The following is a 26,507-nucleotide window of genomic DNA, read 5'->3' as shown; positions in this document are numbered from 1 at the left end:
GAGGAGGTTTGTCCTTTTGTGACATACTTCAGATTTTGTTACTTGCTGATTGTTTGAACTGGTTGAAACTTCAGGATGAAGGGGTTGCCAGTTCCACTGTAACTGGAAATAAGGAAACATATTGTTGTGGAGGTCAAATAAAATATACTGCTGTGGATTACAGCTGTTTCACTTGCAAGATCTTTTTTAGTACTCTCTGGACATGGTCTTTTTTTTCATTATGGACTGCCCTAGCTTGTTTTGTCCTGTAAAGTTTATTGTTTTGAACTTCTCAGATTGTTCAGTTCTTGCTAATATACATATTATACTGGAAATGCTCCATTTAGGTCAGGCTACGCCTTGTAATCCGTATTTCCCAAACATGAGCACAATTTTATGATCTCTGTGCATCTCCAGGTCCCTTTCTGTTACTCAATAATGCATGGTCTCATTAGCTCCTACAACTTTTAGTGATTTTTTTCTGCCTCCATGCATTTTCATCGTTTTGAGACAGTTGCTACTAGCTGATCAGAGTCAAGATTGGGTGAAATGATCTCTCGTAGTAAAGCTTACAGTCATCTTATGTTTAACTCTGCATTTGGACAAAGTGTTGCCGTGGTCACTTTAGATACAGAAATGTTACTGTGTGAATATGTTCTATGTTTACATTCTTCCATACTTCTTTCATTTTACAAAGCAGATACATTTGTAATTAATTAAGCAAATTAGTTGACACCATGATGCATACTAACTTTGCTGTTTCATGACCGTACTTAAAATGAACTAGATTGTTCTGTCTATGACTATAGGGAAAGTTGATGCAACAAATGAATAGTTTTGATTGACAGTGTATGAAAGTCAGTGCAGAATGTACATGCCTTGTGTCAAGGAAAATTTGCATAGCTTGTTGTCTCTCTAACAAAAGGATCTATCACTACTTTGATTTCAGTAGTCATTCCCTATGGTTAATATATGGCTAAATGACAATCCAAATATGCAATACTGTACTGAGAACCTGCCTTAAATTTGTCTTTACTAATATGATAGCTTTTAAAGTGTTTTTCAAATTTGAAGTGTGATAATTCATGTGAATTATGAATCTTTTGTTTCTGGACTGTCACTTCTACTGTATGATTTTAAAGGCCTCTACATACATAATGTATTTTAAAAGAAGTAACAATCCTATAAAAAGATGGCTTGTTTTCCAAGGAATAAGTTAATATAAAGTATAGAGTTTCTTCTGTTTAACTTTTTTATATTACACAGAATTGTCATAACATTTACTGTAGCAGTCATTTACTCTGACTGTACTTTCAATCAGAGACGTGATTGGTAAGACTGAGGTGGTGGCAGGCCCATCTTCACAGTGTTTGTCATTCTTAAAACCAAGATCTAGGATTTCTAGATCTTAAAAGTGAGTATTATTACAGTTTGATTCTCTGATAGGGGAGAAAGCACAGCTATGGCAGTGCTCTATTTTCAGGCCCCAGTGTGGAGGTCTGCCTGTTCTGTTGAGGATGGGAGCCCAGAGGTCCAAGAAAAGATGCATCCTTAAAATCCTCTCTAGAGAGAAGGAGAGGTGGGAATTATTGACTGTGTTGCAGAGCCTCCAGGTAGTAGTGTGTGTGAGGTGTGAACAATTCACAGCTCAGCATTTCCTTGATTCCCATCAAAGTTGCCACACACACAAAAAAACAATGATTATAAGAGAGAGTGTATATCAGCACTACAGCTGTGTAATTGCAAAAAGGAAGAAGCAGACAGTATTTATGGAGATAAAGGCAGCTTATGAGCTTTACTGACATTCTGGATCACTATTTGCTATTTGTGAACCTGTAGCTAAGTAGCATTTTAATCAAAAAAGTATTAAAGAAAATTTTGCAAATATAAATACTACTCTGGCTAAATGTCCATAAACATACACACCTAAAGTCATTTTGAAGAATGGTTGTCTCTGTTTACAGCATGGATTCATTCACAAACATAAACCAGTTTTCTGTTTTAAAGCATACAATATTACATTGGGGGGCACAAACACTATCACATGTAAGATGCTAATGTTATAATTAAGCGTGAGCTGCCATGCTCCTATTTACCCTGTGCAGTCTTACATATGCCAACATGGCTACATTCCTATTAGTAAGCTAACACTTCTGAATAGTGTACAAATCTCTAACAAACTTGCAGACAGTGCAGCTAAATCAGTCAACATTTGCTTTGAATTTGAATTTCTGTATTTCCATTACAAAGTCTGTAGAACAAATTGCATTGATCCTAGCACTTAGATTTTTCTTTATCTCCTCATTAGTGGTTTTATGCATGCAGTCTTTATATGAAGTCTTTTATGTAAAAGCTGCATCTACTCATAAGGAAACAGATTTTGCAAATGAGGAATCAATAACGTGTCACTACTGTATATTTAAAGTCAGTACACTTAACAAGTGTTAAAATACCGTGTTCAGACTGGCAGTGTACTTTTTCTACCATTCTACATCAATACTCTTTTTTCACAGCTCAGTCATAGCAAAACGGCACTGGGGTTTGATATTTCAGTGAAGGAGCAGAGCACTGGCATGTTGCAGTTTTCTTCTTTTCATTCCCATTTCTATTGGCTGGCAAACTGACCGATGTGAGTTGGTTTGGGAGAGTAGACTGGATTGCTTGGTTTGATTCAAGCACGAAACCCCATGAAGCTGTTCGGGATTTGATCTTTTTGTTGTTTTCAGTCCTGTCTACCAACTGCTCTCCAGAAGTGCCAACAGCTTTGTCCTTGTATTTCTGGGTAATTTTGATTCCCTTCTAGTTTCACTAAAGCAATAGTGTAAGACAGTTGGAAAATCCTGACTGCAGGCAGTGTTTTACAAACACCTTGATACCAAAAGCTAAGACATAAATTAAAAGCTGAATGGTCAGTGAGAATATCCGTGCCTTGGGGGCACGTTCAGCTTCATGCCTTTATCAGTGAAAGTGAGCAGGGATTGATACAGGGTGGACAATATTTCTATAGGTAAGCAAGAGGTCATTTCTTTATGGACATAGCATTCACCAAACCATTTTAAGGAAGGTATTCAGCACAACAAATAGAGTCAGCACAACAAATAGAGTCAAATTAGGCGACAGCACCTGCTAGAAGGCTGCTGAGTTTTTCTGGGAAATAGAAAATCAATCCTTTTGCCAGCACATCGGGAGGTTATCAGCTGCTCTCTCTGGGATGGGAACTCCTCCGCTTCCTGATATTCCAGATGTGCCCGAGGTGCACGATCGCCATCTAGTGACTACTGTAACGTAAGGAAAAGAAGCCTATTCCTGGCTGGCGTCTCAGGCGTTATGTGGGTGACAATATGTAGTATTCCAAGCTTTTAATAGCAACGCTTGCATTTTTCTTGCCTGGATAATTCGTGATTAAAAAAAAAAAATCAACGTTTATTCATATTTTTGGGTTTTTTTTACATAAAGTGGCCTTCCTGTAGATTTTCTTTCTCAGCAACTTCACAGCAGGTGCAAGAAAACTAAGAAACCTAACATGGTACACTAAAGTAGTCAATAAACATGTAATATAAACATAGTAATCAATAAATATATTTAGAAAATGCTGTAATTAGTGGCATACCTAAGCTTAGGTTTCATTTTTTTCTTTCTGTCTTGGAATAACCTACAAATCACATAGCACAAAGTTATCCATAAAAGACAACACCTCAACATAGTACATTCTCTTCCTCTAATAATAAGAGAGTTTGAAACAAGAAGTAAGAACATAACACAGAGCTAGGAGGAAAGGATTCTTCTTTCCAGATTGAGTGAATTTCCCAGTTTACCTTTTAGCTCTACAGTTAAAATATTACAGCATTATTCACCTCCCTTTTTCATTACATCCATTTGGAGAATGAGCTGATTATAGCAAGAACTGATGTCACAGAACACAGTGGTGTCACGGAGTCACAGAAAGAAGCAGAAAATCCTATGTGTTTACAAAATATGCATAAATATAAAATACATTATGTAAAATAGCATGCCCTGCATAATGTTACAATTATTTTTCTGTCGACAGTGAGTCCTGTTTTAAAATAAACACCTTCTATGTTCCTTAGATATTTAAAAGACAGGGTTTTGGCAGGTTAGGTTTATTCACTTACCTGTGGAAAGTTATCATTTATGTGCTCTGGCTTTTTCCTATTTTCCCTAGTACCCTGTTCATCTGTATAGCATGGAAGAGCCAGGTGATTTTACTCCCTGATTAGGCATGGAAACTGGTAGCATTTTATTTTATTATACCAATTTAGATGTTAAAGCAACTACTTCCTCCATACTCCTTCAGGCTAATGCTCCCAGCTGGTTGATCTGAAAGAAACATGTATTGAAGAAGACACCAGCCTCCTGCAATTCATGCTAAATGACCATATACCTAAACAGGCATTATTAGTAGGGGTGTAGTTTGTCTCTGATTGCTGTCTTTTCTTCTATACAGTATGAATAAGGTGAAAATGTTGCAGAAATTGAGCAAGATTCAGTATCTTTTCCCATACTTTAATAAATCTGTCATTTTCTGGACTTTTTGTTTGCTTTTGATAATGCCTATGTACAGTTGTAAAACATTTCCAAAGGTAGAAGTGTCTATTGGTTACGTAAAAATGGTTCTGAGACTGATACAGATTATGATGCTGATTTGTTTGTTGTTTAACTGTGTGTTGAGAAATGTTTTCCTTTCTTGTTTTTATTAACCATCAATGTGCTAAAAGACTGATTTTATTCAGTATGTGGAATTTATTAGATATATTCAAACAAAAATACTGAAACAAAACAAATTTCAAACTATATTCCTTTATTTTACCTTTGTTGCTATCAGAAAATTCCTCCTAAATTAATATTTCTTGCCGAGAAGGCTTAACTGTCTACTGAAATAAATATGAAAATTATCATAAATATTTTCTAGATATTCTTATTTACTAAAATTTAATAAAATTCTAGATGCAGATTTTGAAATCCTACTCCTAAATTCAGCAATTTACCCATGCTAACATGCCTAAACTGATGAGTAATGTCATTATAGTCACACGCTTTTCATGGTACAAAGCTTTTTACGACCGAAATCTCTTGCTGATGCCTGTAGTTAGACTGCATGAATGTTCTAAATGTTCAGGATATTGACAAGAGATTAATGTTTTTAAGTATATGGGGCCTGTTATGTATCTAAATAGCCAAGCTTTACAGGTTTTCAAGCCCTCATTTGCCCTTCCCCTTGGTTTAGTGTCACCAACAAACACATATTATTTTAATTGGGTTAATTGTGCATTTTTGTCATTCACAGTGTTGCTTTACTATGGCAGATGGCCCAGTGTATGTGTTATAAATACTTTTTGTGACATTCCCTCTATTTTACTAATCTTCACTGTGACTTTCCCATTGGTAATGACTAATGACAGTTTCCTAGCCAGCAACTTTTAATAGATTCCTTTTTTTTCCTTAATCTCTGCCTGTCCTCAACAGCACTATTTTGTTCAATAATTTAATCAGTTCAGCAACAGTATAATATTAGATAATTGAACCATTACTTTTTGAATTTTTGAAATGCAAAATACCCATGGAGTAATCACTGATGACTATTTCAGTATTGATAGAAAGAGAGATTTTCTGAAGAGATGGAAAAGAGTTTGCTATCTATGCTTGAATGCTTTTTCTTTCCTTTTATTTCTGTTCTTTGGTCCTGAGAACCATATGCAGTAAATGGGAAGGAATCCAATAACCAGAAAAATTAATAGAACAGATTAACATTTTTGCCTACCCACCATGACCACGTTAACCATTCAACGCCTACTATCAAAGAAGTGAGTTTATACAGAAAAAAAATCCATTCATTCCGGTCTCCTCTCATCAGTGAAGATTTATCTGCAAAGGAATTCCCTAATAGGAAAACACTTACTTCCAGGTTCATCTCACCTGTGTTAGCAGACAGAAGGATGTAGGTGCTGCAAATTCCATGGGAAAATATCATCACAGAGTTTAGAGGCCGGTGTGACGTTTTATGGGAAACCCCTGGACTCAGGAATTTTTTACTAGAACTACTCTTTTCTCTGTGAAGAGGATCAGATAGTTGTCTGGTTCATAGTATCTGTATGTTGCTAGAAGTTGGTATGTTTTGCTAAGGCCAGTACTCCTCATACTCCTTTTTTATCCAACATGTTTCATGAAATGAAGCAGCAGTGGAGCAAAGCTGTCAGGTAGCTTTAGGACGATTCTGTGATTTCACAGTAGTTTGTGAGATTTCACAGTTTAATTTCACAGTTTAATTGTTTTCCTTCTCAGAACAAAAAAAAAGTACTTCAAACAAAACTGCCATACAAGCCCTAACCACAATGAAGCTTTCATTGCAGAGATGAGGAGGGAGGAAAGGAGAGCTAGTAGCAGCATACTATCACTCAGACATTAGGATGAGTTTGGATCTAAAGTCTGAAATGAGTAACTTCATAGCTTTTATTTAAAAGCGGTTTCTGCATACATAAACACCTCAGAACTTTTCTTTCATCTTCTCCCCCACTCTACAGAGTGATACAAGAGGTTCAACCTTAAAATGTTTGAATATTTTTTAAGGCAGCACAAGTATGTTAATGCAGCTACTGTGGCTACCTACCTGAATTTTAAAGCTGTTCAGTAGCTTGTTTTAGACACTTAACTGTGCTTGCTAGTGTTGGGCACCTTCTCAGTGTATTGCTGCTGACTCAGTGTTGCTGGTATTAGTGGCGATTTCTTTCACCCACTGAATGTCGATCCTGATAGTTTTAATTAAATCTGCCTTTTCTAGTGGATTCTGATGAAGTCACATGATGAGATTAATTCTGCCTTTGGAGACATAAGCATACTGCTAGTGAACCCATCTAAGGGATTATGCATGTGTGTCCAGGGAGAGAAGGTAGTCAGTCTGGTTTGATATAAAATCAATTCATATTCAATTACAAAAGGATGAAACGCAGAAATACACCTGAAAAATTTACCTGTGAAAGAGGAGAGCTGACACTCTTTAGAGAAAAAGAAAATGGAAGAGATAAAGATTATTTTTTGCTGATATTAAAAACTTTCAGGGAAGCTTAATGCCAAACATTTTCATTTTTCCTCTGACAGGCACAAGCATATTTACTGTTTATGAAGCTGCTTCTCAGGAAGGCTGGGTGTTCCTTATGTACCGAGCAATCGACAGCTTTCCCCGATGGCGTTCATATTTTTACTTCATCACCTTAATTTTCTTTCTGGCCTGGCTTGTTAAGGTACTGAAAAATGTGTTCTTTTAAACCCGTCTGAAATGTAGATCATGTTTTCTTCTCTATTGTGCTTCCTGAGCTTTGTGACAGCCATTCTATTTTGTTCTTTTTTTCAGAATGTTTTCATTGCAGTCATCATTGAAACATTTGCAGAAATTAGAGTGCAGTTCCAGCAGATGTGGGGGTCCAGGAGCAGTACCACTTCCACTGCCACTACACAGGTGAAGCATCATCTGAGATACTGATACACTGGGGACTTGATTTGTTTTAATTTATGAATTAATAATAAGACAAAAAATGTTGTTAATTATTATTTCATCAGATTTATTTGACTTTACGTGCTACTACATATATTTTAAAGTAGATATATTAATCTTCCTATAAAATTAAATACTTGAATATCTCATTCAACTAGGCTTTCTTAGAAAAGGGTATTAGAGAGCACTGTAATATGGTTCTCTATATGGCTTGGTATGTTATTGCTGTATTTTTATTTTCTTTAATGAGATAGAATAGCACTTTTTTTATCATGTCATTATTGGGTTTGGAATTAGAGTTGCCGTTGAGTAGAACTTTCTATGCTGAGAAAGAAGAGCTAAAATTGCAAGCTGTAGCTGGGAGAGGAGAGGTCAGAGTGTAGATGAAATGCTTGGGGAATCTCATCCTGAAGCTGAGATGCATGTGTTGGGATCAAGGAGGAATGAGGTCCTGAGGCAATGAATGAGTTGAGGTAGCCACAGAAGTTGAGACTCTGAGTATAAGATAATGGGTAGGAAGAAGCCATGATAGGAAGGGTGTGCACTGGGTGGTGTGAAAGACTCAGTATGAAAAACAAGGCCTGAGGGATTGAAATTTAAATTCTTCCCCTCATTAGTGTAGCAATCATGATGTATTTCATATTGTGTAGTGCAGTTTACTATCTATAAGAGGGACTAGTACCAACTGCCTGCAAAAAACCCTTTAGGAAGACAAGTAGATGAAAATTTTTTCTAACCTCTGTAGCTAGGTTATTTATTTTCTTAAGCCAGAGGATTTAAGTGTTTCAAAATTATTTCTTAAATATTTTCTAATATTCCTTTGGATATTCCTGTAATCCGTATGTAAATCTAGACCTTTTCTGCCTGCACCTACGTTTTTGTGTCTTTGTCAAAGTAGACTTGGTGATATCAGTTTAAAATCTAACAGAAAAAGGACTTTTCCATGACACATACTTAGCCTGAGGAATGTAGTATTTGTTTCATCTCTGTTGGGACAAAATCCTGAGCCATATAGGCTTAACTGACATACTCTGAACTAGAAGCTGAAACAGAGACATCAATATAAGGAAACTTAAGAAGCAGCCAATATTGAGGAATTTCAAGGATTAAAAAAAAAAAACCAAAATAATCTCATCATACCAAAGAATATGAACACGTATAATATAAATTGCATCATATAAAATAAGAAAGTGTGTTGGCTGCAGAAAAGTCAATAGGTATTTTGTCCCTCGAGTCAGAGGCATAATGGGATATAAAAGGAATCCAGCTTACTGAACTACAAAAATGACTTATCTTTTTCTGCATAAAGAAGGACAGAAAATTTCTTGCAGGGTTTCTTGTTCAAAACACCAGACAAAAGGTAAAATCCTTACTTGTTTTGCACATGAAATTCATTTGAGGAAAAGCAGCAATATCTTTCTTCATTTGCCCACCTCATGAATCATTATATTGTTCCTGAAACTTAGTCCTAAAGAAAAGAAAATGAGTGTCTGAGAAAGTCAAGGAAGGAGTTTTTGGAGAAGGATAAATGGAGGTTTTTGAAAAGCAACTTAGCACTGAACATTAAAGGATGATACAAAGAGGAGTAACTCAGTGATCATCTGAGTTGGTAACAAGAGTTAGTGCAGAACTCAGCAGCATTGCAACTGTATTTGTGTGATATTTGTGTGACGTTGTCCCCAGTCTAATAAGCACTTGTCTCAGGCTGGATTTTAAGCTTCAGCCACACTGCTGTGGCTGTGTTCTCAAGGTGACTTGTTTGAATGCTGGGTGTCAAGGAAAGGATGGGAGTGAGGTGGAAACTTTGCCACACTTCATTACATAGTATATGCAGACTCTTAGGTGGCAATTCAAAATGCTGGAGCTATTAAGTTTCTCTTATGGAAATTTTCAAGGACAATGTTAAGCATTCCCAAACATGGTTTCTCATCATCCCTTAAGTCCAACAGTCTGCATCTTTTTATGTTCTAATTTCTGAGAAAATAACAATAATTAAAAAAACCTGCCAGAATTCCTACGCTTCCAGAATTTATTAGTAAGATGTGAATACCAGTGGGGTCAAGAGACTGTTTTCCATTAACTTCATTAGAGCCTGGTTATCATTCACCCATTTGCAGGAATTCCAAGCTCTTGTTAACAGTCCAGAAGGACCCGTGCAGCTACTGTCACACCTCAGTACAATAAATATAAAGTTTGATCCTTGAAGTAACATAATTTTGCCAGTAAAGAAAAAGATATTGTCTATTATTTCCAAATGCACCATAAAACTTATATTTTGGTCACAATGCATTTGTGTTTCCTCACTATAAGCTTACCTTATTAAGGAATTTATTCTAAACAGGTACCACTGTATATTGAGTGGAAATTAATGGAATCAATTTCCACATTAAGACTAAAGGAGACACATGGTGTTTGATGTTATCTGAGTAAAAGTCAGAGGCTATTAATATTGGGAAAGGTGCGTGTTGCTTTTCTTCTGTAGCAGTAAGAACCATTTTCCTCTTACTTTAAACTAGGTATCATCAAAATGCATGCAGGTCCTTAAGGGGAATGTATTAGATTTGGCTTGTATTTATTGGCGTGTAAAACATTTCTGACAACAATTTTCCCTTTCAAGATGTTTCATGAAGATGCTGCTGGAGGTTGGCAGCTTGTGGCTGTTGATGTGAATAAACCCCAGGGCAGAGCTCCCGCATGTTTACAGGTATGACATTGCTTTTTAATAAATCAGTATGTGTAACCAGCACTACTCAAATGTTAACATAAGGAGACTGTGGTAAGGAATAACTACAATAGTATTAGTCATAAATTTCTTTAAAACTGTTGCTTTGTGCAATACAGGCTTTTTCCTGAAAATCACAGATGAACAAAAAAAGAGAGAAGGTTAGAAAAATGCATTCCTGATAAGGCTTGTGTGCTCATGTGAGAAATATTTTAGGTTTTTTAAATATCAAATAATATAAGTAATCATCCTTTATCTCTCAGACTTTACGTACAAACTGGCTCCATTCCTGGACATTTTCCTATGTGACCTGATCTAGATGAATCTGCTTCTGCAGGGGGGTTGGACTAGATGATCTCTAAAGGTCCCTTCCAACTCCTACTATTCTGTGTGTGTATGTGTGATTCCTAGGTTATTCCTAGGTTATTAACTGAAAAATACAATAACATATGCCAAGAAGCATGACTAATCATAAGAAACACAGAGGTACTTCATTTCTCATGTTCCATCCTGAAAATAGCCTCACAGAAGAGGAAAGAGGCATGTAGGTAGTAAGCCAAACAGTGTTTGAAACTGTCAGATTTAATATTCCTACTTGGATATAGGTGAGTTTGTAAAAATCTATCCTCATTGTTGAAATAAACCTATAAATAAATTAGGATAGGTAATGTTTTTGTAAATTTCTTTTTTATTGCTGTAACATTGTACGGCAGCTCTGATTTTTATTTGTGAGTTAAATCATGTCATTTATGGATGAAACAAACCTGCTTCACAGTAGAAAGCCAAATCTACTATTGCAATCTGATAGCATGATGTTTGCTGTCAGTTTTGGTTATGTTTGGTTTAATGTGTAAACTAAAATACATTTACTTGTCAGTATTTACATTGCTGAACATTAAGCTGGCAACCCCCTTTCATCACCTCAACAAACTTTTCATTCTCAAATGTCTCTGCTTTGTAAAACCACTGCCATGTGTTAGTTACAACGTCTTTCTTGACTGGTAATTCCTCTTCCCGAGTTTGATTCTTGATTTTGAAAGCAACAGGAACATCATTCATGTTCTCAAGTAACAGTCTCAGGTATGTGAATAAAATGTAGCTGAACTCACAATGACAACTCCTCCAGGTGAATGTTAAGATAGCATCTGACTCGTTTGGTCTGCCTTCGTCCATAGTAGTGCGTTCTTGTCCCTTTTAGAAATTGAGTGAACACACAGAATATTGTATTGTACTTCAACTTCTTATAATTGCAACTCAACAAGTTTTCTGGTTGTTCTTCATCCCTCCATGCAACATCTGCAGGGTTTCCAGTGATCCGTGTCCTTGCTGGGTATTGATACAAGGAAAGCAACCCAAAGGAAAGCAATGCCTTAAAATATTATTTTATTAGGGTAGTGCAAAGTCTGGACACACACACACTTTTATTCTTCTCACCATTCATCTCAACGTACCAGTTCTATCAATCCAAAGTAAAATGAAATCAGACTTCCTAAAAAATTAATGTATCTAAAGGCTTTGCAATATATTACAGTGTTGTTTATGCACTAAGTCCCTAATAAAAGATGTGATAGTTATTTATGTGATAGTTATTTTCTAAGGGTTTGGGTGAGTTTTGTTCCTTAAGAGAAACATGGTGCATAAATCTGAATCTAGGAGAGAGTTAATCAGATTGGAGAATATATATCCTGCCTTTAGGACACGTTCAATTAATAGGCATTCTTCTGACCTTTATTAGCTAAGTATATTGTCATTCAATATTTTGTGAAGGATAGAGTTCTTAGGAAAAGGTAGTGAAGACTCTCTATTGCCCTGTATCATTTTAATTAAATTTCACAGTAAGTTTGGTTTTATTAATTCCTCTTTGGGCTCTGTAAATATTACTGCTCCAAATAGGAAAGGGAACATTATTAAAAGTTCTGTTTTAACAATTACATGGATCTGAGTCTGTGCTTTGGTGAAACTCCATTTATTTAGTTTATTGAGTTATTTAGAATTTGCTTCCTCAAGAAACTATTTTGTATATCAGGAGAGGAAATATGCTAGCAGCTAAGGGAATGGAGAGGACTCTGGAGATCTGGAGTTGATTTGTTGGCCAAGCACAAATTTCCTGTAGACCTTGAGAAAGCTACTTAATAGGTGTCTTTGCTCTAGTTCACATTCCTTATGATGGAAAAGGGTATCCCCCACAGATTTGGTGACTGTGGTATTAGAACCTACTCATTACTTGAGAGTCACTCCATTAAGATGGGCTTGTGTGAAGCTGTCAAATAGATACATTCAGCTCTCTAAAGCAGGGAGTGCTAGAAGAAAGAATAATGTGATTTATATGTGATGTGTAACATAAAAAAAACTCTGTAATAGAGATTTTGAGAGACACTTCACATAGACTAGATCTGTTGAGTTTTATTGATTTGGCCTTTGTACAATCATGCTTATTCCCACAGACCAGGTCAGGAGTTCCAGTCTGGCAAGCTTTGCCTAGCCTAGGTAGAACATAGTGTTATTCCTGAGCAAACAAGATTTCAGAGAGAGATACTATATAGGCTCTGTGCAGAGCCTTTGTAACTCACTTTGTCTCACAAATGTGTCATTGTTGCACCAAAATACTCAGTTAGGTAAAGCAATAGGCAGGCTAAGCACGTCTTTACACTTCTGTCGAAGCTAATCTGCAAAGAAGGGATTACAAAGGGGTTTCAGAATCCTACCTAGTGAGTAGTGTGCCTTGGCATGTGTAAACTGCTGGCCAGGTAAGTGCCACTGTGCTGGCCAATGTACTCTCTCTTTATTTCTTCTGAGAGCCTATCATAGAATCATAGAATGGTAGGGGTTGGAAGGGACCTTTAGAGATCATCTAGTCCAACCCCCTGCAGAAGCAGGTTCACCTAGATCAAGTTGCGTAGGAACATGTCCAGGCGGATCTTGAAGACCTCTAACGAAGGAGACTCCACAACCCCTCTGGGCAGCCTGTGCCAGGGCTCCCTCACCTGAACAGTGAAATAGTTTTTCTTATGTTTAAGTGGAATTTTTGTGTTCCAGCTTCATCCCATTACCCCTTGTCAGGTTACTATCTACCATAGAAAAAAGGGATGTCCCGACCTCCTGACACCCACCCTTTAGATATTTATAGATGTTAATAAGATCACCCCTCAATCTCCTCTTCTCCAGACTAAACAGCCCCAGTTCCCGCAGCCTTTCCTCATATGAAAGATGTTCCATTCCCCTGATCATCTTGGTGGCCCTGCGCTGGACTCTCTCCAGCAGTTCCCTGTCCCTCTTGAGCTGAGGAGCCCAGAACTGGACACAGGACTCCAGATGAGGCCTCACCAGGGCAGAGTAGAGGGGGAGAAGAACCTCCATCGACCTGCTGGCCACATTCTTCTTGATGCATCCCAGGATGCCATTGGCCTTCTTGGCCACAAGGGCACATTACTGACTCATATTTAGTTTATTATCAATCAGGACTCCCAGGTTTCTCTCTGCAGAGCTGCTCTTCAGCAGTTTGACCCCCAGCCTGCACTGGTGAGTGGGGTTGTTCCTTCCCAGATGCAGGACTCTGCACTTGTCCTTGTTGAACCTCATGAGGTTCCTCTCTGCCCAACTCTCAAGCCGGTGAGATCCTGCTGAATGGCAGCACAGCCTTCTGGGGAACCAGCCCAGTTTGGTGTCGTCAGCCAACTTGCTGAGGGTACACTCTGTCCCCTCATCCAGGTCATTGATGAAGATGTTGAAGAAGATTGGCCCCAGAATTGATCCCTATGGGACTCCACTGGCCACAGGCCTCCAACTCAACTCTGTGCCATTGATCACCACCCTCTGGGCTCTGTCATTCAGCCAGCTCTCGATCCACCTCACTGTCCACTCATCCAAGCCACCCTACCTGAGCTTTCTGATGAGGATGTTGTGGGAGACAGTGTCAAAAGCCTTGCTGAAGTCAAGGTAGATGACATCTACTTCTCTCCCCTCATCTAGCCAGCCAGTTATGCACTCATAGAAGGATATCACGTTAGTCAAATAGGATTTTCCCTTGGTGAAGCCATATGGAGTCCCCCTGATAGCCATCTTATCCTTCATATATTCAATGATAACATTCAGGATGAGTTGTTCCATCACTTTTCCAGGGATGGAGATGAGGCTGACTGGCCTGTAGTTTCCTGGGTCATTCTTGTCCTTGTTGAAGACTGGCGTGACATTGGTCTATGACTGGCGTGACTATCTGCCTTTCCACTGGGCACATGGCATACAGACAGAGCAGAACCAGCATGTGCCTATAGATCTGGTTCTGTAAGGGGCTCTTGTACACAGCACCATGGTAATTAAAACTTAACTAAGACTAAACTATGAGAGATAGGCAAGAAAGGCATTAGTCGTGTGTTTTCACAGAACTTGGACACCTAACTGAGGCTTTTATTTCAAGGTAATGGTTTTGTATTTATTTTGTTTTTCTTTTGACTGTTCCCAAAGGTGCTTTGTTGTCTTTTGTTACTTATTCTCACTGTTCCCCATGACTGGCATTGATTTTAAATATTGATTTTCTTTTGTCACTGAAAAATAATCTTTGTGTTTTCCACTTCAACGTGAACCGTTTGGCATGAACGCACACTGAGGCTCCCGCATTGCCACATTATTTTCCTGTTGTTGATATTACTTTAACATATTGTAGTGTGTTAGAACTTCCTGCCTACAATAATTTACTCCTACGAGCACAGTAGGAAGCTCTCAGTTCACAAATAGAGAAAAACTGAGCACCAGGTTCCAGAAAAAATCTTTTGAAAAACTTGGAGCAGGTAGTTACCCCTTTAATGTCATGTTAAAGGCACACTGTGTTTCTTATTATTCCTTTCCTGTTAATTTTAGAGGCAGTTGATGTTTTTAACACTACTTCCTTCTCTTTGTCATTCTGTCCACAAAGACTTGCAAAATACACATACTCATATAAGATGAACTGGAAAGATTCACCTCACATATCTTCTCTCATATGTCTTCTGTGAAGCTAAGGATTCACCTCACATATCTTCTGTGGAACTGTGGTTTGGTTTCTAACCAAATAATGACATCTTCAATCTTCTCAATACATAGCTTTGTAATGAACAGAGAGTAGGTCTGTAACTGTGGTTACTGTGGGAAACATGAGGCAGACAGCAATTCCCTGGTCATGCTAATACTTTGGAGATATATGTCCAGCAGAAAATGAAACACACAGCTGGATGTGGAATGGTGTTTAGAAAAAAGCTTGGGAACGTTGTGTGTGATGTGTCAACATGAATGGAAGCAGTCACTTGCTCCCAAACTTAGGTGCACTTGTACTCTGATAGTAAAATCTTCAACAATCAAAAATACTGTATTCACTTTTAATCATATATACTACATCTAGGGAAGAAGTAGAAGGTCACAAAACTATGACGTGAGCAAGCAACATTATTATGATTACAGCACTCTTGAACATATGATTACTGTCAGAAATTCAGTTGTATCTTCTTGCCTCAAAAAGAAAGTTAGTTCTTCATGCTATACAATATTGCCCAAAGATGTTACAGAATTCTGTACAATTTCAGAATTGTAGAGGACCCTGAAGGAGAGACAAAATGACCAAAAGTAATATTGAAAGACAGAAAATGTATTGAAGGTGGAGGAGGCATGGACAGAGAAGCAGGAATTGAGTGGTTTAGCAGTTCCATCATGGATATATTGAATGAGAGATAAATGAGATGGAACAGTACTTAGACATTGTCATTGCAGGAGTAAAAGGAGAGAGCACAAGTGCATTTGGTAAAACATAAAAATGTGGTAGTCTATTTACATACTGATTTGCTCTTTAGTATAACTTTAGAATCAAACAGAAGACCTGCCTATTCAGTCCTATTCTTGTCTTACCTATAGTGGATTTCATGAAACTAAATATATATATAGTACATCTTTTCCAATGAACTGAAGGCTTCTCATATAGGAAAAGAAAAATCTCTTTCAGGTAGCTAAAGCTAGGTTTTGATTTTAATTAATTTCTTGTTTGAGAATATTTTGTAAATTTATTCAGAGCAGATTAAATTGATTCCAGGTCCTAAACTTCTCAGACTGTCGTTAAAAAAAAATATCTACTTCTTTTATTCTATCCTCTATTCTTGTTTAGAAAGCCTAAAAATTGTATCAGTGAACAGAAGCTTGGATATTTCAGTGAAGTACTTGGCACTGGAGCAATACTGAAAACCAACCATATTAGTTTTACTTAGGAGTTTTGGGAGCACAGTATGCAAAATGTAATGTAAAAGCAAGCTGTTATTTTTAGTGAGGTAAAAATGGTGAAAGAAATAAAGTGGAATGAAGATTCTTCAGAGAGACCAAAACATGGTGACCAAAGAGCATGCAGAATAAAATCCTGTCTTATCCAACCTTCCTATCCTCAGTTTTTAATGGAAAGATAGTAAATCTATGATTCTATGAAATTTGTAAATGCTGGGCATTATTAAAGGGGGAAAAAAAAAAAAGAGATACTTCAAGAATTTTCCACTTGGGTATGGGGAAAATGGTGAAAGTGGAATGAATAGAGTAAAGGCATAGAAACCCTAACATCTGGCTAACTCTCAGAGTCTGGTTAGGGGTTCACAAAGTGAGCTACTGTTAAAAATGTGCTCAGTTTCAACTTTATACCATTTCAGATGAGGAAGGTCAAGCTGTTACCATCCTCTGCTTTCTGCTTGCCCCCTTTTTTTTAGGGACTATAACCACAGTAACAATGGCTGCTGAAGAGGCAGTGAGTTTACTCCTCATTTCACTGTCTCATCTGGTAACATAAACTGGTGTTCACTTCTGTTTACATTATTAAAAGAAGTCATGAATTCAGACAGTTGAAATTATTACAGTCCATTTAACTAGAGGAATGAGGAGGCAGGGTGACTGTAATGTAAACAAGCTGTTTCTGTGGTGTTGAGAACCACTATATTCTTCTGATAAGAATTTAAAAGATAATCTCATAAAACTGGAGAACCAAACATATATTGCCCATATACATTATCTGCATACTTAAATTCATCATTTTTTACTAAGAGAGATCTGGAAAATAGTAAGCCACATGATGTAGATGTCAGAGAAAGTGTAAAAATAGCAGACAAAAAATGCATTTGCCATGTCTAAAGAGTCAGCCAGTACCAGAAATAGGCATATATATATTCTATTATTTTAGAATATATATAGATCATTCTTCTCTGAGCTTTTGGATATCCATTTGTGGCCTCATTCTCTGTCTTGGATTCCAACAATCCCAATTTAGGAACTTTATGAAGTGCTTGTTAACTTTGGGCTATTATGTTTAGTACCCATCAGGGATCTCTCACCTATCATTTTTTTCAAGCTTTTTTTAACCTATTTATCATTTTGGTCTCCAGAACATCTTGTAGGAGCAAGTTACATGACTATCTAAGGATAATAAACAGCAAGTGTGGGGAATGATTGGTTCGTGTTTGCCCTTGTGTATACAAATAGAATATCAGTGATGAGGAAACTTCAGAACGGGAAATAGACTGAGTATCAGGAAGGACTGTTAAAAAGAGATTAATGTATTTGGTCACAAGGCTATTATTTTCAAGACAACTTTCAGATCTCCCAGAGATAACATTCTGGCATTAACAAACACTAATTAACTTAATGATTATTAGATTCCTATTGGCATTTTGTCTATGCTTCTATTTCTCTGCTATTGTATACATGCATTTAAAAGAAAAGTAATTTCATGGGGGTGCAGAGCTGCATGAATATTTCCCTTCTGCAAGGCACACAACCAACTTCCTTCCTTCCTTCCTTCCTTCCTTCCTTCCTTCCTTCCTTCCTTCCTTCCTTCCTTCCTTCCTTCCTTCCTTCCCTCCTTCTCCTCTTTCTTACTTGCCTGCCTTCTTTTCCATTATAACCATCGTACCAACATTAACATTGATTTTGAGACATAGTTCTTTTCTGTTCTTAGTTTATTCGCCGCGGCTTTCCATTTACTTGCTGAACTATCTATTCTTGTTCATTGCAATCAAAGTAAGTTACTCGCCACAGTTTGTTGCAATCCAAGTACAGAAACTAAACAAAAAAGAAGGAAAACGTTATTGATTTCACTGTTTTGCATTTGAACAAAGATATTTCACAAACATGACTTCCTCAGCTTGGACATGTTATTTTCCTGCAGACTTAAAGGATCAGAATCTCATCGCAAAGATGAAGCACAAAGATGTTAAGCTATGATTAAGCTTATTAAAGGGTAGCGGGTTTCCTTATCAGGATGGCATATCAAGCCTTTGGTATCTCCTTGGGAGATCTAGGAACTACTATTTAGAATTTGACTGAGGTAGTGAGTTTTCAAAAATCTTTATATATCATAGTTATGGAACCCTTGGCTGACACTAATAGTCAATATCTCTAAACTGTCCTATTTTTGGACAAGCTGAAAGAAGAATCTTTTTTGTAACTCCTAATTTTCAAATGAAGCCCCAGAAAAACTTTTTGCTCTGCAAGTAATAAGTTTTGCATAAGAAATTTTTTATAAATCTTGACCCTCTTTGAAATAGCCCTGTACAGTTCAGCGATAAATGGCATTAAGTAGCCACGTTCAGTTCTTCCAACATCATGGTCAAATTAAGCTAAAAATCTCCTGTGATGAAAATATACTTCAGCTGTGTAGGTTTGGTTTTGGTTTTTTTACCCTCAGTCTTTTTGCTATGATCTCAATAGGCAGAGTAGACCATTTTTGTAAGATTCTTTTCAGTGATGGTCTTCAGTAGAGCATATAGTGACAATTTGCACTTAGAAATATTGGGGCACATCAGTGTCAGTGGATTATAGAAAGTATTCAGTAAAATTAAAGTTCAGCTCAATTTCCTTTAGAAAAAAATTATTTCTGGGGTTAAATATGTCCAATGTTTCAAATCCCATCAAACTGAAAACAGGTATTTAAATTGTCATGTCGGGGTTTTGTGTTTAGCACAATTACAGCAATCAAAGTGTTGCAGGCAGCAGCAGCAGCAGCGTGACTTTCTTGAGAGCTATAACTTGGATGACAAATCTGAGCAAAGTGGAAGACTGCAGAGTCGTAGAATAAAACTAGCAGGATTTTTTTTCTTTCTACAAGTTGTTTTCCCCCACAATATTTTCCATATTTATAACGTTTCTCAAAGTCTCTAGGACTGCAAAGAACAGCATGTACTACAGTTCTGTAGGTTATTAGATTGATCTTTATAGATGTTCTTTGTTGATTTTTGAAACTCTAAAAAAATAAATCACTTTGCAATATCTTTTTGTTACTGTTGAGGTCTCTAATCCTTTGAGTTCCTCAGTACTCAGTGGAGAGAGTGATTCCCATTATGAATCTAAAGATAATTCACATGTTGGGAATGTTGAATTGCCTCTTTCATTATCTGTGTTTTTTTCATTATTGCAGGAAGGCTTCATAAACTGGCCTTCTCAGCACCTCAGTGAAATTTATAAGAGTAAGTGGGATGAGTCTGAGTTAATAGTTATTTAAACAAACAACTTTTACCAAATTCTAATTTTTTAATTGGCTATTTCATATTCAGATTAAAATATTTGCCTTAATTTACTCATAAATACATCTCACCAAAAAAAATCTGAGAGAAAAAGTCGTTGCCCTTTCTTATCATATTTTTGGTATTCTGAACACTGACTCTTAACTCTTCTGAGAGTCACTGTGGTTCTGATTCATCTCACGTGTCTTTAAGCCCTTAACAGATGTCAGTGGCAGGATCATAGTGGCACGGAGCCAATAGAAAGAGATGGGCATTGCCAGAGGGCAGCGGTAGATCTGAATCTGGAGTTTCCCATCACTCTACAGAGTGCGTCAGAGTGCATGGTATTTGCTTTCCTATTTTAGGTGTGCCAGTTTTGGGGGGATGATTGTCTACAGCCAAAGTTTTTACCTCCTCTTTCTCCAGTAGGCCATACTAATCTATATTCTGGGCTCCTCAGCTCAAGAGGGACAGGGAAGTGCTGGAGAGAGTCCAGCGCAGGGCCACCAAGATGATCAGGGGAATAGAACATCTTTCATACGAGGAAAGGCTGCGGGAACTGGGGCTGTTGAGTCCAGAGAAGAGGCAATTGAGGGGTGATCTTATTAACATTTATAAATATCTAAAGGGTGGGTGTCAGGAGGTTGGGACATCTCTTTTTTCTATAGTAGCTAGCAATAGGACAAGGGGTAATGGGATGAAGCTGCAACACAAAAAGTTCCACTTAAACATAAGAAAAAACTATTTCACTGTTCAGGTGAGGGAGCCCTGGCACAGGCTGCCCAGAGGGGCTGTGGAGTCTCCTTCCTTGGAGGTCTTCAAGACCCGCCTGGACACGTTCCTATGTAACCTGGTCTAGGCGACTCTGCTTCAGCAGGGGGGTTGGACTATCTCTAAAGGTCCCTTCCAACCCCTACCATTCTATGATTCTATGATATTATATAGTTTTTTATGTGCATATTTAAAGCAAAATTACATCTGGCTTCAGTAAGCGTGCATACTGAATTTCCATAAGTATTTTGCATTTATTAAATCCTACTGAAATCAGTAGAAGGTACCTAGAGCTTTGAGAATTGTTTTTTTAATATGAGTGATTTCATTGACATAAATACAGTTGCTATACAGAGAAATATTTGACTGTAATGTCAAAGTCTACGTCCTTCATGCTTTGTGAATTCTGAAAGTACCAGCTAGAGAAAAGCATCTTCAACTGACCTATGCATTTTAACAAGTGGAAGGCTGCAATGCAGTACAGTAATTTCAAATTTTCATGCTGCTTCCCTTACAGTTTTGCTTCCCTTTCCTTGGATACTCTTTATTTCCTATGCTTGCCTCAGAGTTTTGAAAAAATTGTCTTTGAGGCCCAACAGGAGTGAAGAGGAAAGCTAGCAAAGTGGCTTGTGGAGGAAGGACATGGAGTGCCTTCATGTTTACTGTACGTGAACTGACAGCACATGTTTGCACGCCTTCTTTGTCATGGATGTACTTTGATTTCTAGCCTGAGGTTTAGTGTAGTACTGAGGGTGAGTACTTTGAAGTTTGAGATCTTTTTCTTCTGTCTATTATTTTAATACTTCCATACAAAAAAAAAAAAAAAGAAAAAAACCAAGCTGTTTATGTTCCTGTCTCAGAGCTTTCAGTGTACAAAACTGAACTGTCACAATAAGAGTACATTCCCTTTTATAGACTCATTGTCTTTGTTATTCTAGTTAAAGGGGGACTGGATGAATACTTGGCCCAGAGGCCTTCTCACATAGGCTGTAGCCTTTCATACTTCCTTTTCCAGGACAGATTGATCATGGCCCCTTTACATAGTGCTTGGCCCTTTTTTTCTTTAGAGCCAGTGTGGCATCACTGTGTCCTTCAGGTATAATTATTTATCTGCATTTTTTTAAGTTCAGAGTGTCCAAAATAATGCAAAGGTTGTGTTGTGACTCACCAGAACAATAGTTTTATGGTCTGGTTCTGAGATCATACATTGCATACTCTGAGGTTTGATACCAGGGCAAGTGAGGTTACTCAAGGATACAAAAACTTTTCTGATTTTAGGGAATTGTGCAGAATCGAGGTACCTGTGCTTGAGTGTTGTTTTAGGGAGAACTAACTGAAGATCAGATGTAAATTAAGCAGACTGGATATGGTGATCAGTTTTTGTAGTTAATTCTTGGCTTTCATTCCTTTAACAGAGTAAAAGTACCAGATGATACCAGAAAATTCATTTTCCTCAGGTGAAAAGTTCTTTCGTAAGATGAAGGCAAAAAGGATATAATACAATACTTAGCTGCAGAAAACAAACATGCCTGGGTTTTAACACTAAGTATTTTAAAGGAATGATTAGAGAAGACAGAAAACTGGATGGGGAAGAGCAGAGTGTAGATTGTATGGTACAAGCAAGTGTGATGAAGATAAAATTAAGGAAGAGACAATTTATGGCCAACAATGAATGTTATAGATTCTGTGGAAGAGTCTGTGCTGTAGCAGTGAAATGCCCTCCAATGGCTGGAGCCTTTGTCAGGCCAGGCTGAACAAAAGGCTAGAAAGTAATTCTGGTAAGTGTGTGATACTTCATCTACTCTCTCATGGGATGAGAAAGACAAAAATGTGTGCAACTGAAAAACTAGCATTCTGCTATATTAGAATCTTTCCCCAACTTTGCCTCTAGTCTACACAAGCAGTCTTGATCCATGTGCCACAGCTCAGTGCAGAACTGCTATATGGGCTTCCTTTTCCCAGGACAGTTGGTAAAACACTAGGATATTTCTTCCTAGCACACAATACCCACTTGCTCCTATGAGCACAAGTGGGCATTTAACTTAGTTTAGATACTTCTTTAGGCCTCATCTGGAGTATTGTGTCCAGTCTGGGCTCCCTAGCTCAAAAAGGACAGCGAACATCCAGAGAGAGTCTGGTGACAGGACAAGAGGTAACAGCCATAAGCTGAAACACAAGAAGTTCCACTTAAACATAAGGAAAAACTTCCTTCTTATGAGGGTGAGCCCTGGCACAGGCTGCCCGTGGAGGATGTGGAGTCTCCTTCTCTGGAGATTTTCAAAACCCTCCTAGGCACATTCCTGCATGGCATGCTCCAGGTAATCCTGCTTTAGCAGGGGAGCGGGACTACATGATCTCTAGAGGTCTCTTCCAACCCCTGTCATTCTACCATTCTATGATGCTACAAGTCATCAGATACTTTTGACATAGGGATTTTTTTCTATTTTTATAGGCCTAGACCCACAACATGCTATTTGATTATTTAAACAGCAGTGTTTCAGGGTTTTTCGTGATTGTTTTTCACATCACTCATTTTCATTTAATCTTCACCTCATCCGTTGAATATCAGCTTGAGACATCATACTTTAAATGCCATACATTATTTTGCTGTTAATGCCACCTTGTGTATAGAATCTATGTGGTGACATTTTATTAATTCCACAGCACCCAGAGTGTATATAAATTATTTCCTCTTCTCATTTCAGAAAAATTCAGCTGAGGAAAGCAGATAAATACAATACTGGGCTTGATTTCAGAAGGTGTTTTACTATAGATGCTGCTAACATTGCAGAGTTGGCAGTATATGTTCTGTGCTTCTTTATATCTGGCCTCCCTCTGTAGGATCCTAAATAGCTCAGAGGAGGAACCTGAACACTAATTAGTGAAAGCTGACTGTACACCCAATCCTTTCCCTCATGTTGTCTTTATCTGCATATGGTTTTTCCATCCACTCTGTTATCCTGTTGGCTCAGAGCCATCATCTTGGATATCTTCTAAGTTTTCTTTGGTATTTTCTAGGCTATTTTTCTTTTACTGAGTAATTGACTCTCACTTGCCATTCATGGTTCTTTGCAAGAAAAGTCTTACAGGTTTTACCCTGAGTTGCTCCACTTCATCACCTGCCCAATGTAAAATTTCCCAATACTGCATAGCTTAGAATCCACCACCAACAGATCCATTCACAGATCCTAATTTCTTCCTTCTCCTGCCAAGGTTCAGCAAACTTTAGACTATGCTGACTGTCTTTAGCCAAGGCTGGTAAACCTTCACTGTTTAGACCTACTGTCTCTCAACCATTTAGATCCTGCCACTCAATCAGAACCAGAAAGATAAACATGCTGCTTCATTCATATGCATACACATATAAATATACCTTTATTCCTATCAGTTACTGAAAGAGGACAGAAACAAAGCTCTCTGAGCAAGTTTGTTATGGATGAGCAATCCCATGTTATATCTCTGGAAGATAGTCAACTGAACCATTTCTTCCGGTAGGGACCTTGATTTTCTGTTGAGTGCCCACCTGTTGTATGTTTTGTGGAGTCAGAATAGCTCCAATACAGCTCTTTTTGCAAGCAGTGGTTTGTGCACTGCTAGGTATCAGATAGACTTTATCCATATCTACCACAGTATAACCACTCTAGTGGTTTTGCCTGGTCAAGGTTTTAGTAGCCAGGGGGCTACAGAGAAGAGCTGCCAGAAACTTCCCCTATAGTTGACAGGGCCAGTGTCAGTCAGTTCTAAGATGGACCTGCCACGCACCAAGGCTGACCCAATTAGTGACCAAGGTAACATATCTGTGATTTACATGCTGGAAAAAGGGAAGAAGTTGCTGCATAGGTACTAAAAACTGTAGCAGAGAAGGGAGTGAGAATGTGAGAAAAACATCTCTGCAGACACCAAGGTCAGCACCAAGGAGAAGGTGCTTAGGCCCCAGAAGAAAGATTCCTCTGTGAACTGTGATGAAGACCATGGTGAGGCAGGCCCTGCCTCTTGCAGTCCACAGAGGTCCACAGGGAGCAGAGATCCACTCTCAGCCTGTGGAGGACCCCACACCAGAGCAGGTGGATGCCTGAAAGAGTCTGTGACTCTGGGGGAAGCTCACCCTGGAGCAAGTTCCTGGCAGGATCTGGGAGGCTGTGGGAAGATAAGAGCCCATGCCAGAGCAGGTTTGCTGTCAGGACTTGTGATCCTGTGAGGGATTCAGACTGGAACAATTGGTACCTGAAGGACTGTTCTCCTGGTGGATGACCCACGTTGGGGCAGGGTGTGAAGAGCTGCCCCCGTGGGAGGCCTCATACTGGATGAGTTCATGAAGAACTGTAGCCTATGGGAAGGACTCACATTGGAGAAATTTGTGAGGTACTGTCTCCCGTGGGAGGGACCCCACATTGTAGCAGTGGGAAGTGTGAGGAGGCCTCTCCCTGACAGGAGGGAGCGACAAAGTCCATCTGTAACGAACTGACTGCAACCCTCATGCCCCATCCCCTGCACCGCTGGTGGAGGAAGGAATGAAGGAAAGTCCTTGGAAGAAGGAGAGTTGAAGGAAAATGTTTTAAGATTTGGTTTTATTTCTCATTTTCCTGCTCTGTTTTGACTGTTCATTAATAAATCAAACCATTTCTTCCCATGTTGAGTCTCTTTTGCTTGTGTTGCTAATTGCTGAGTGATCTCCCTGTCCTTATCTTTACTCATGAACCTCTCATTACATTACTTTCTCCCCTGTCCAGTTTAGAAAGGGTAGTGATGGAGCGACTTAGTGGGCATCTGGCACCCAGCCAGGGCTAAACCACCACACACTCAAAGATAAGCTTATTGGAAAAGCAAAATTTTGGTATAAGCAAATTCTGCAAACTACCAGGATTTTCTTATATTTGCACATTAACTCTTTTAAGTAAAGTTCACATTTTTCTATATTCCTTTAAAGTTGTTTTGTTGAATACAAGCTTGAAGAAACAGTAGCACTGAATTTAAAGTTTAAAAAAAAGTGCTATGGCAACAGTAAGGCATAACTGTAAATCACAACCACCTAGAACTCAGAACTTAGCTACCTCTTTGGAAAGCATGGTAAGACATGGCAAGAAACACTCTGGAAATCTGCATTTTCACTCTAAACTCATATACCTTTAAAATGAGGACCACTCTAGTAATGACTGGCTAAGAAGAGTTTCAGAATGCTTGGTTAGCATCACAGTTTTCAGCAGAGGTAGACATCAAATACAGTTCTTCAAGAAGGTATTTGGCTACTTTAACTATGAAACAATCCTTCTCCCTATGACATTCTCTGCCTTACTCCCACCACTTGTAGCAAAATATTCCATCAACTGATGTGCATCCTACAGTTCCTTGAAGTTCGTGACTTTGGTTGCCATGGCCTCAAAGGCTGTATTATAGCATGCATATGGCAGACACAGATGACCTCAATACCAGATTTACTGTTAATGGGAAGTAATTTTCAGCTAAGAAGCTATTAAGTATATAGGTCCTTGTTTTGCTTCCTGCATACCAGTAGTTTATTCAGAAAAAAAAAATCCAGTTTAGCATGCACAGGCATTTATATATATATGACTCTCATTCAAGTCATTGAAATATGTAAGGATTTTGTGCCTCAGTTCCTCTTATTGATGCCACTGGCATTGTTTGTGGAAAGGTGAGGTTACGGATGGGAATCTGGTTTATGTTGTGTCTTGTCATAGGCTGTATTTGTTTTATTCATGTGCTCTCAGTCAGAAGGATTACCATGAAAGAAGAGAACACTCTTCCTTTTTTCTAGAGGATGCTACTGAGCATGCTTCACATGGAGGTGATGGCAAAGGATGTGGATGAAATCAGGTGAGCTGTGTTACAGCGTCTTACAGCTTATGCCAGGAGACTTCGAGGTGGCAGTGAGTAGGCATCTTTTGAGAGGTGATAGAAGAAACTTCCTGAGGCATACAGCAGACTGAGCAGAGTTTATTGCAGCTGAGAATGCCTTTCAGTTAACTAAAACTGAACCAGAAGCAATGATCTTCTTGCAAGCAAGTTGTGTATGGTACAG

General features: G+C 38.3%; 1 protein-coding gene across 2 annotated transcripts in view; it reads left to right on the top strand.

Annotated features, from left to right (window-relative positions):
- The window catches only part of NALCN (sodium leak channel, non-selective), a 218,647-nt gene that overhangs the window by 66,493 nt on the left and 125,647 nt on the right, over window positions 1–26,507 (top strand). The window contains exons 7-9 of one of the 2 annotated variants that reach the window (XM_062020545.1): window positions 7,093–7,235; window positions 7,346–7,450; window positions 10,104–10,190. In XM_062020545.1, coding sequence (XP_061876529.1) covers window positions 7,093–7,235; window positions 7,346–7,450; window positions 10,104–10,190 — 335 coding nt within the window. The remainder of the gene's footprint in view (window positions 1–7,092; window positions 7,236–7,345; window positions 7,451–10,103; window positions 10,191–26,507) is intronic. The other variant, XM_062020546.1, reaches the window with a different exon arrangement.

This window comes from Colius striatus, chromosome 1, assembly GCF_028858725.1.
Source record: "Colius striatus isolate bColStr4 chromosome 1, bColStr4.1.hap1, whole genome shotgun sequence".
NCBI classification, from domain to species: domain Eukaryota; kingdom Metazoa; phylum Chordata; class Aves; order Coliiformes; family Coliidae; genus Colius; species Colius striatus.
This window is presented reverse-complemented; position numbering and strand designations above follow the sequence as displayed.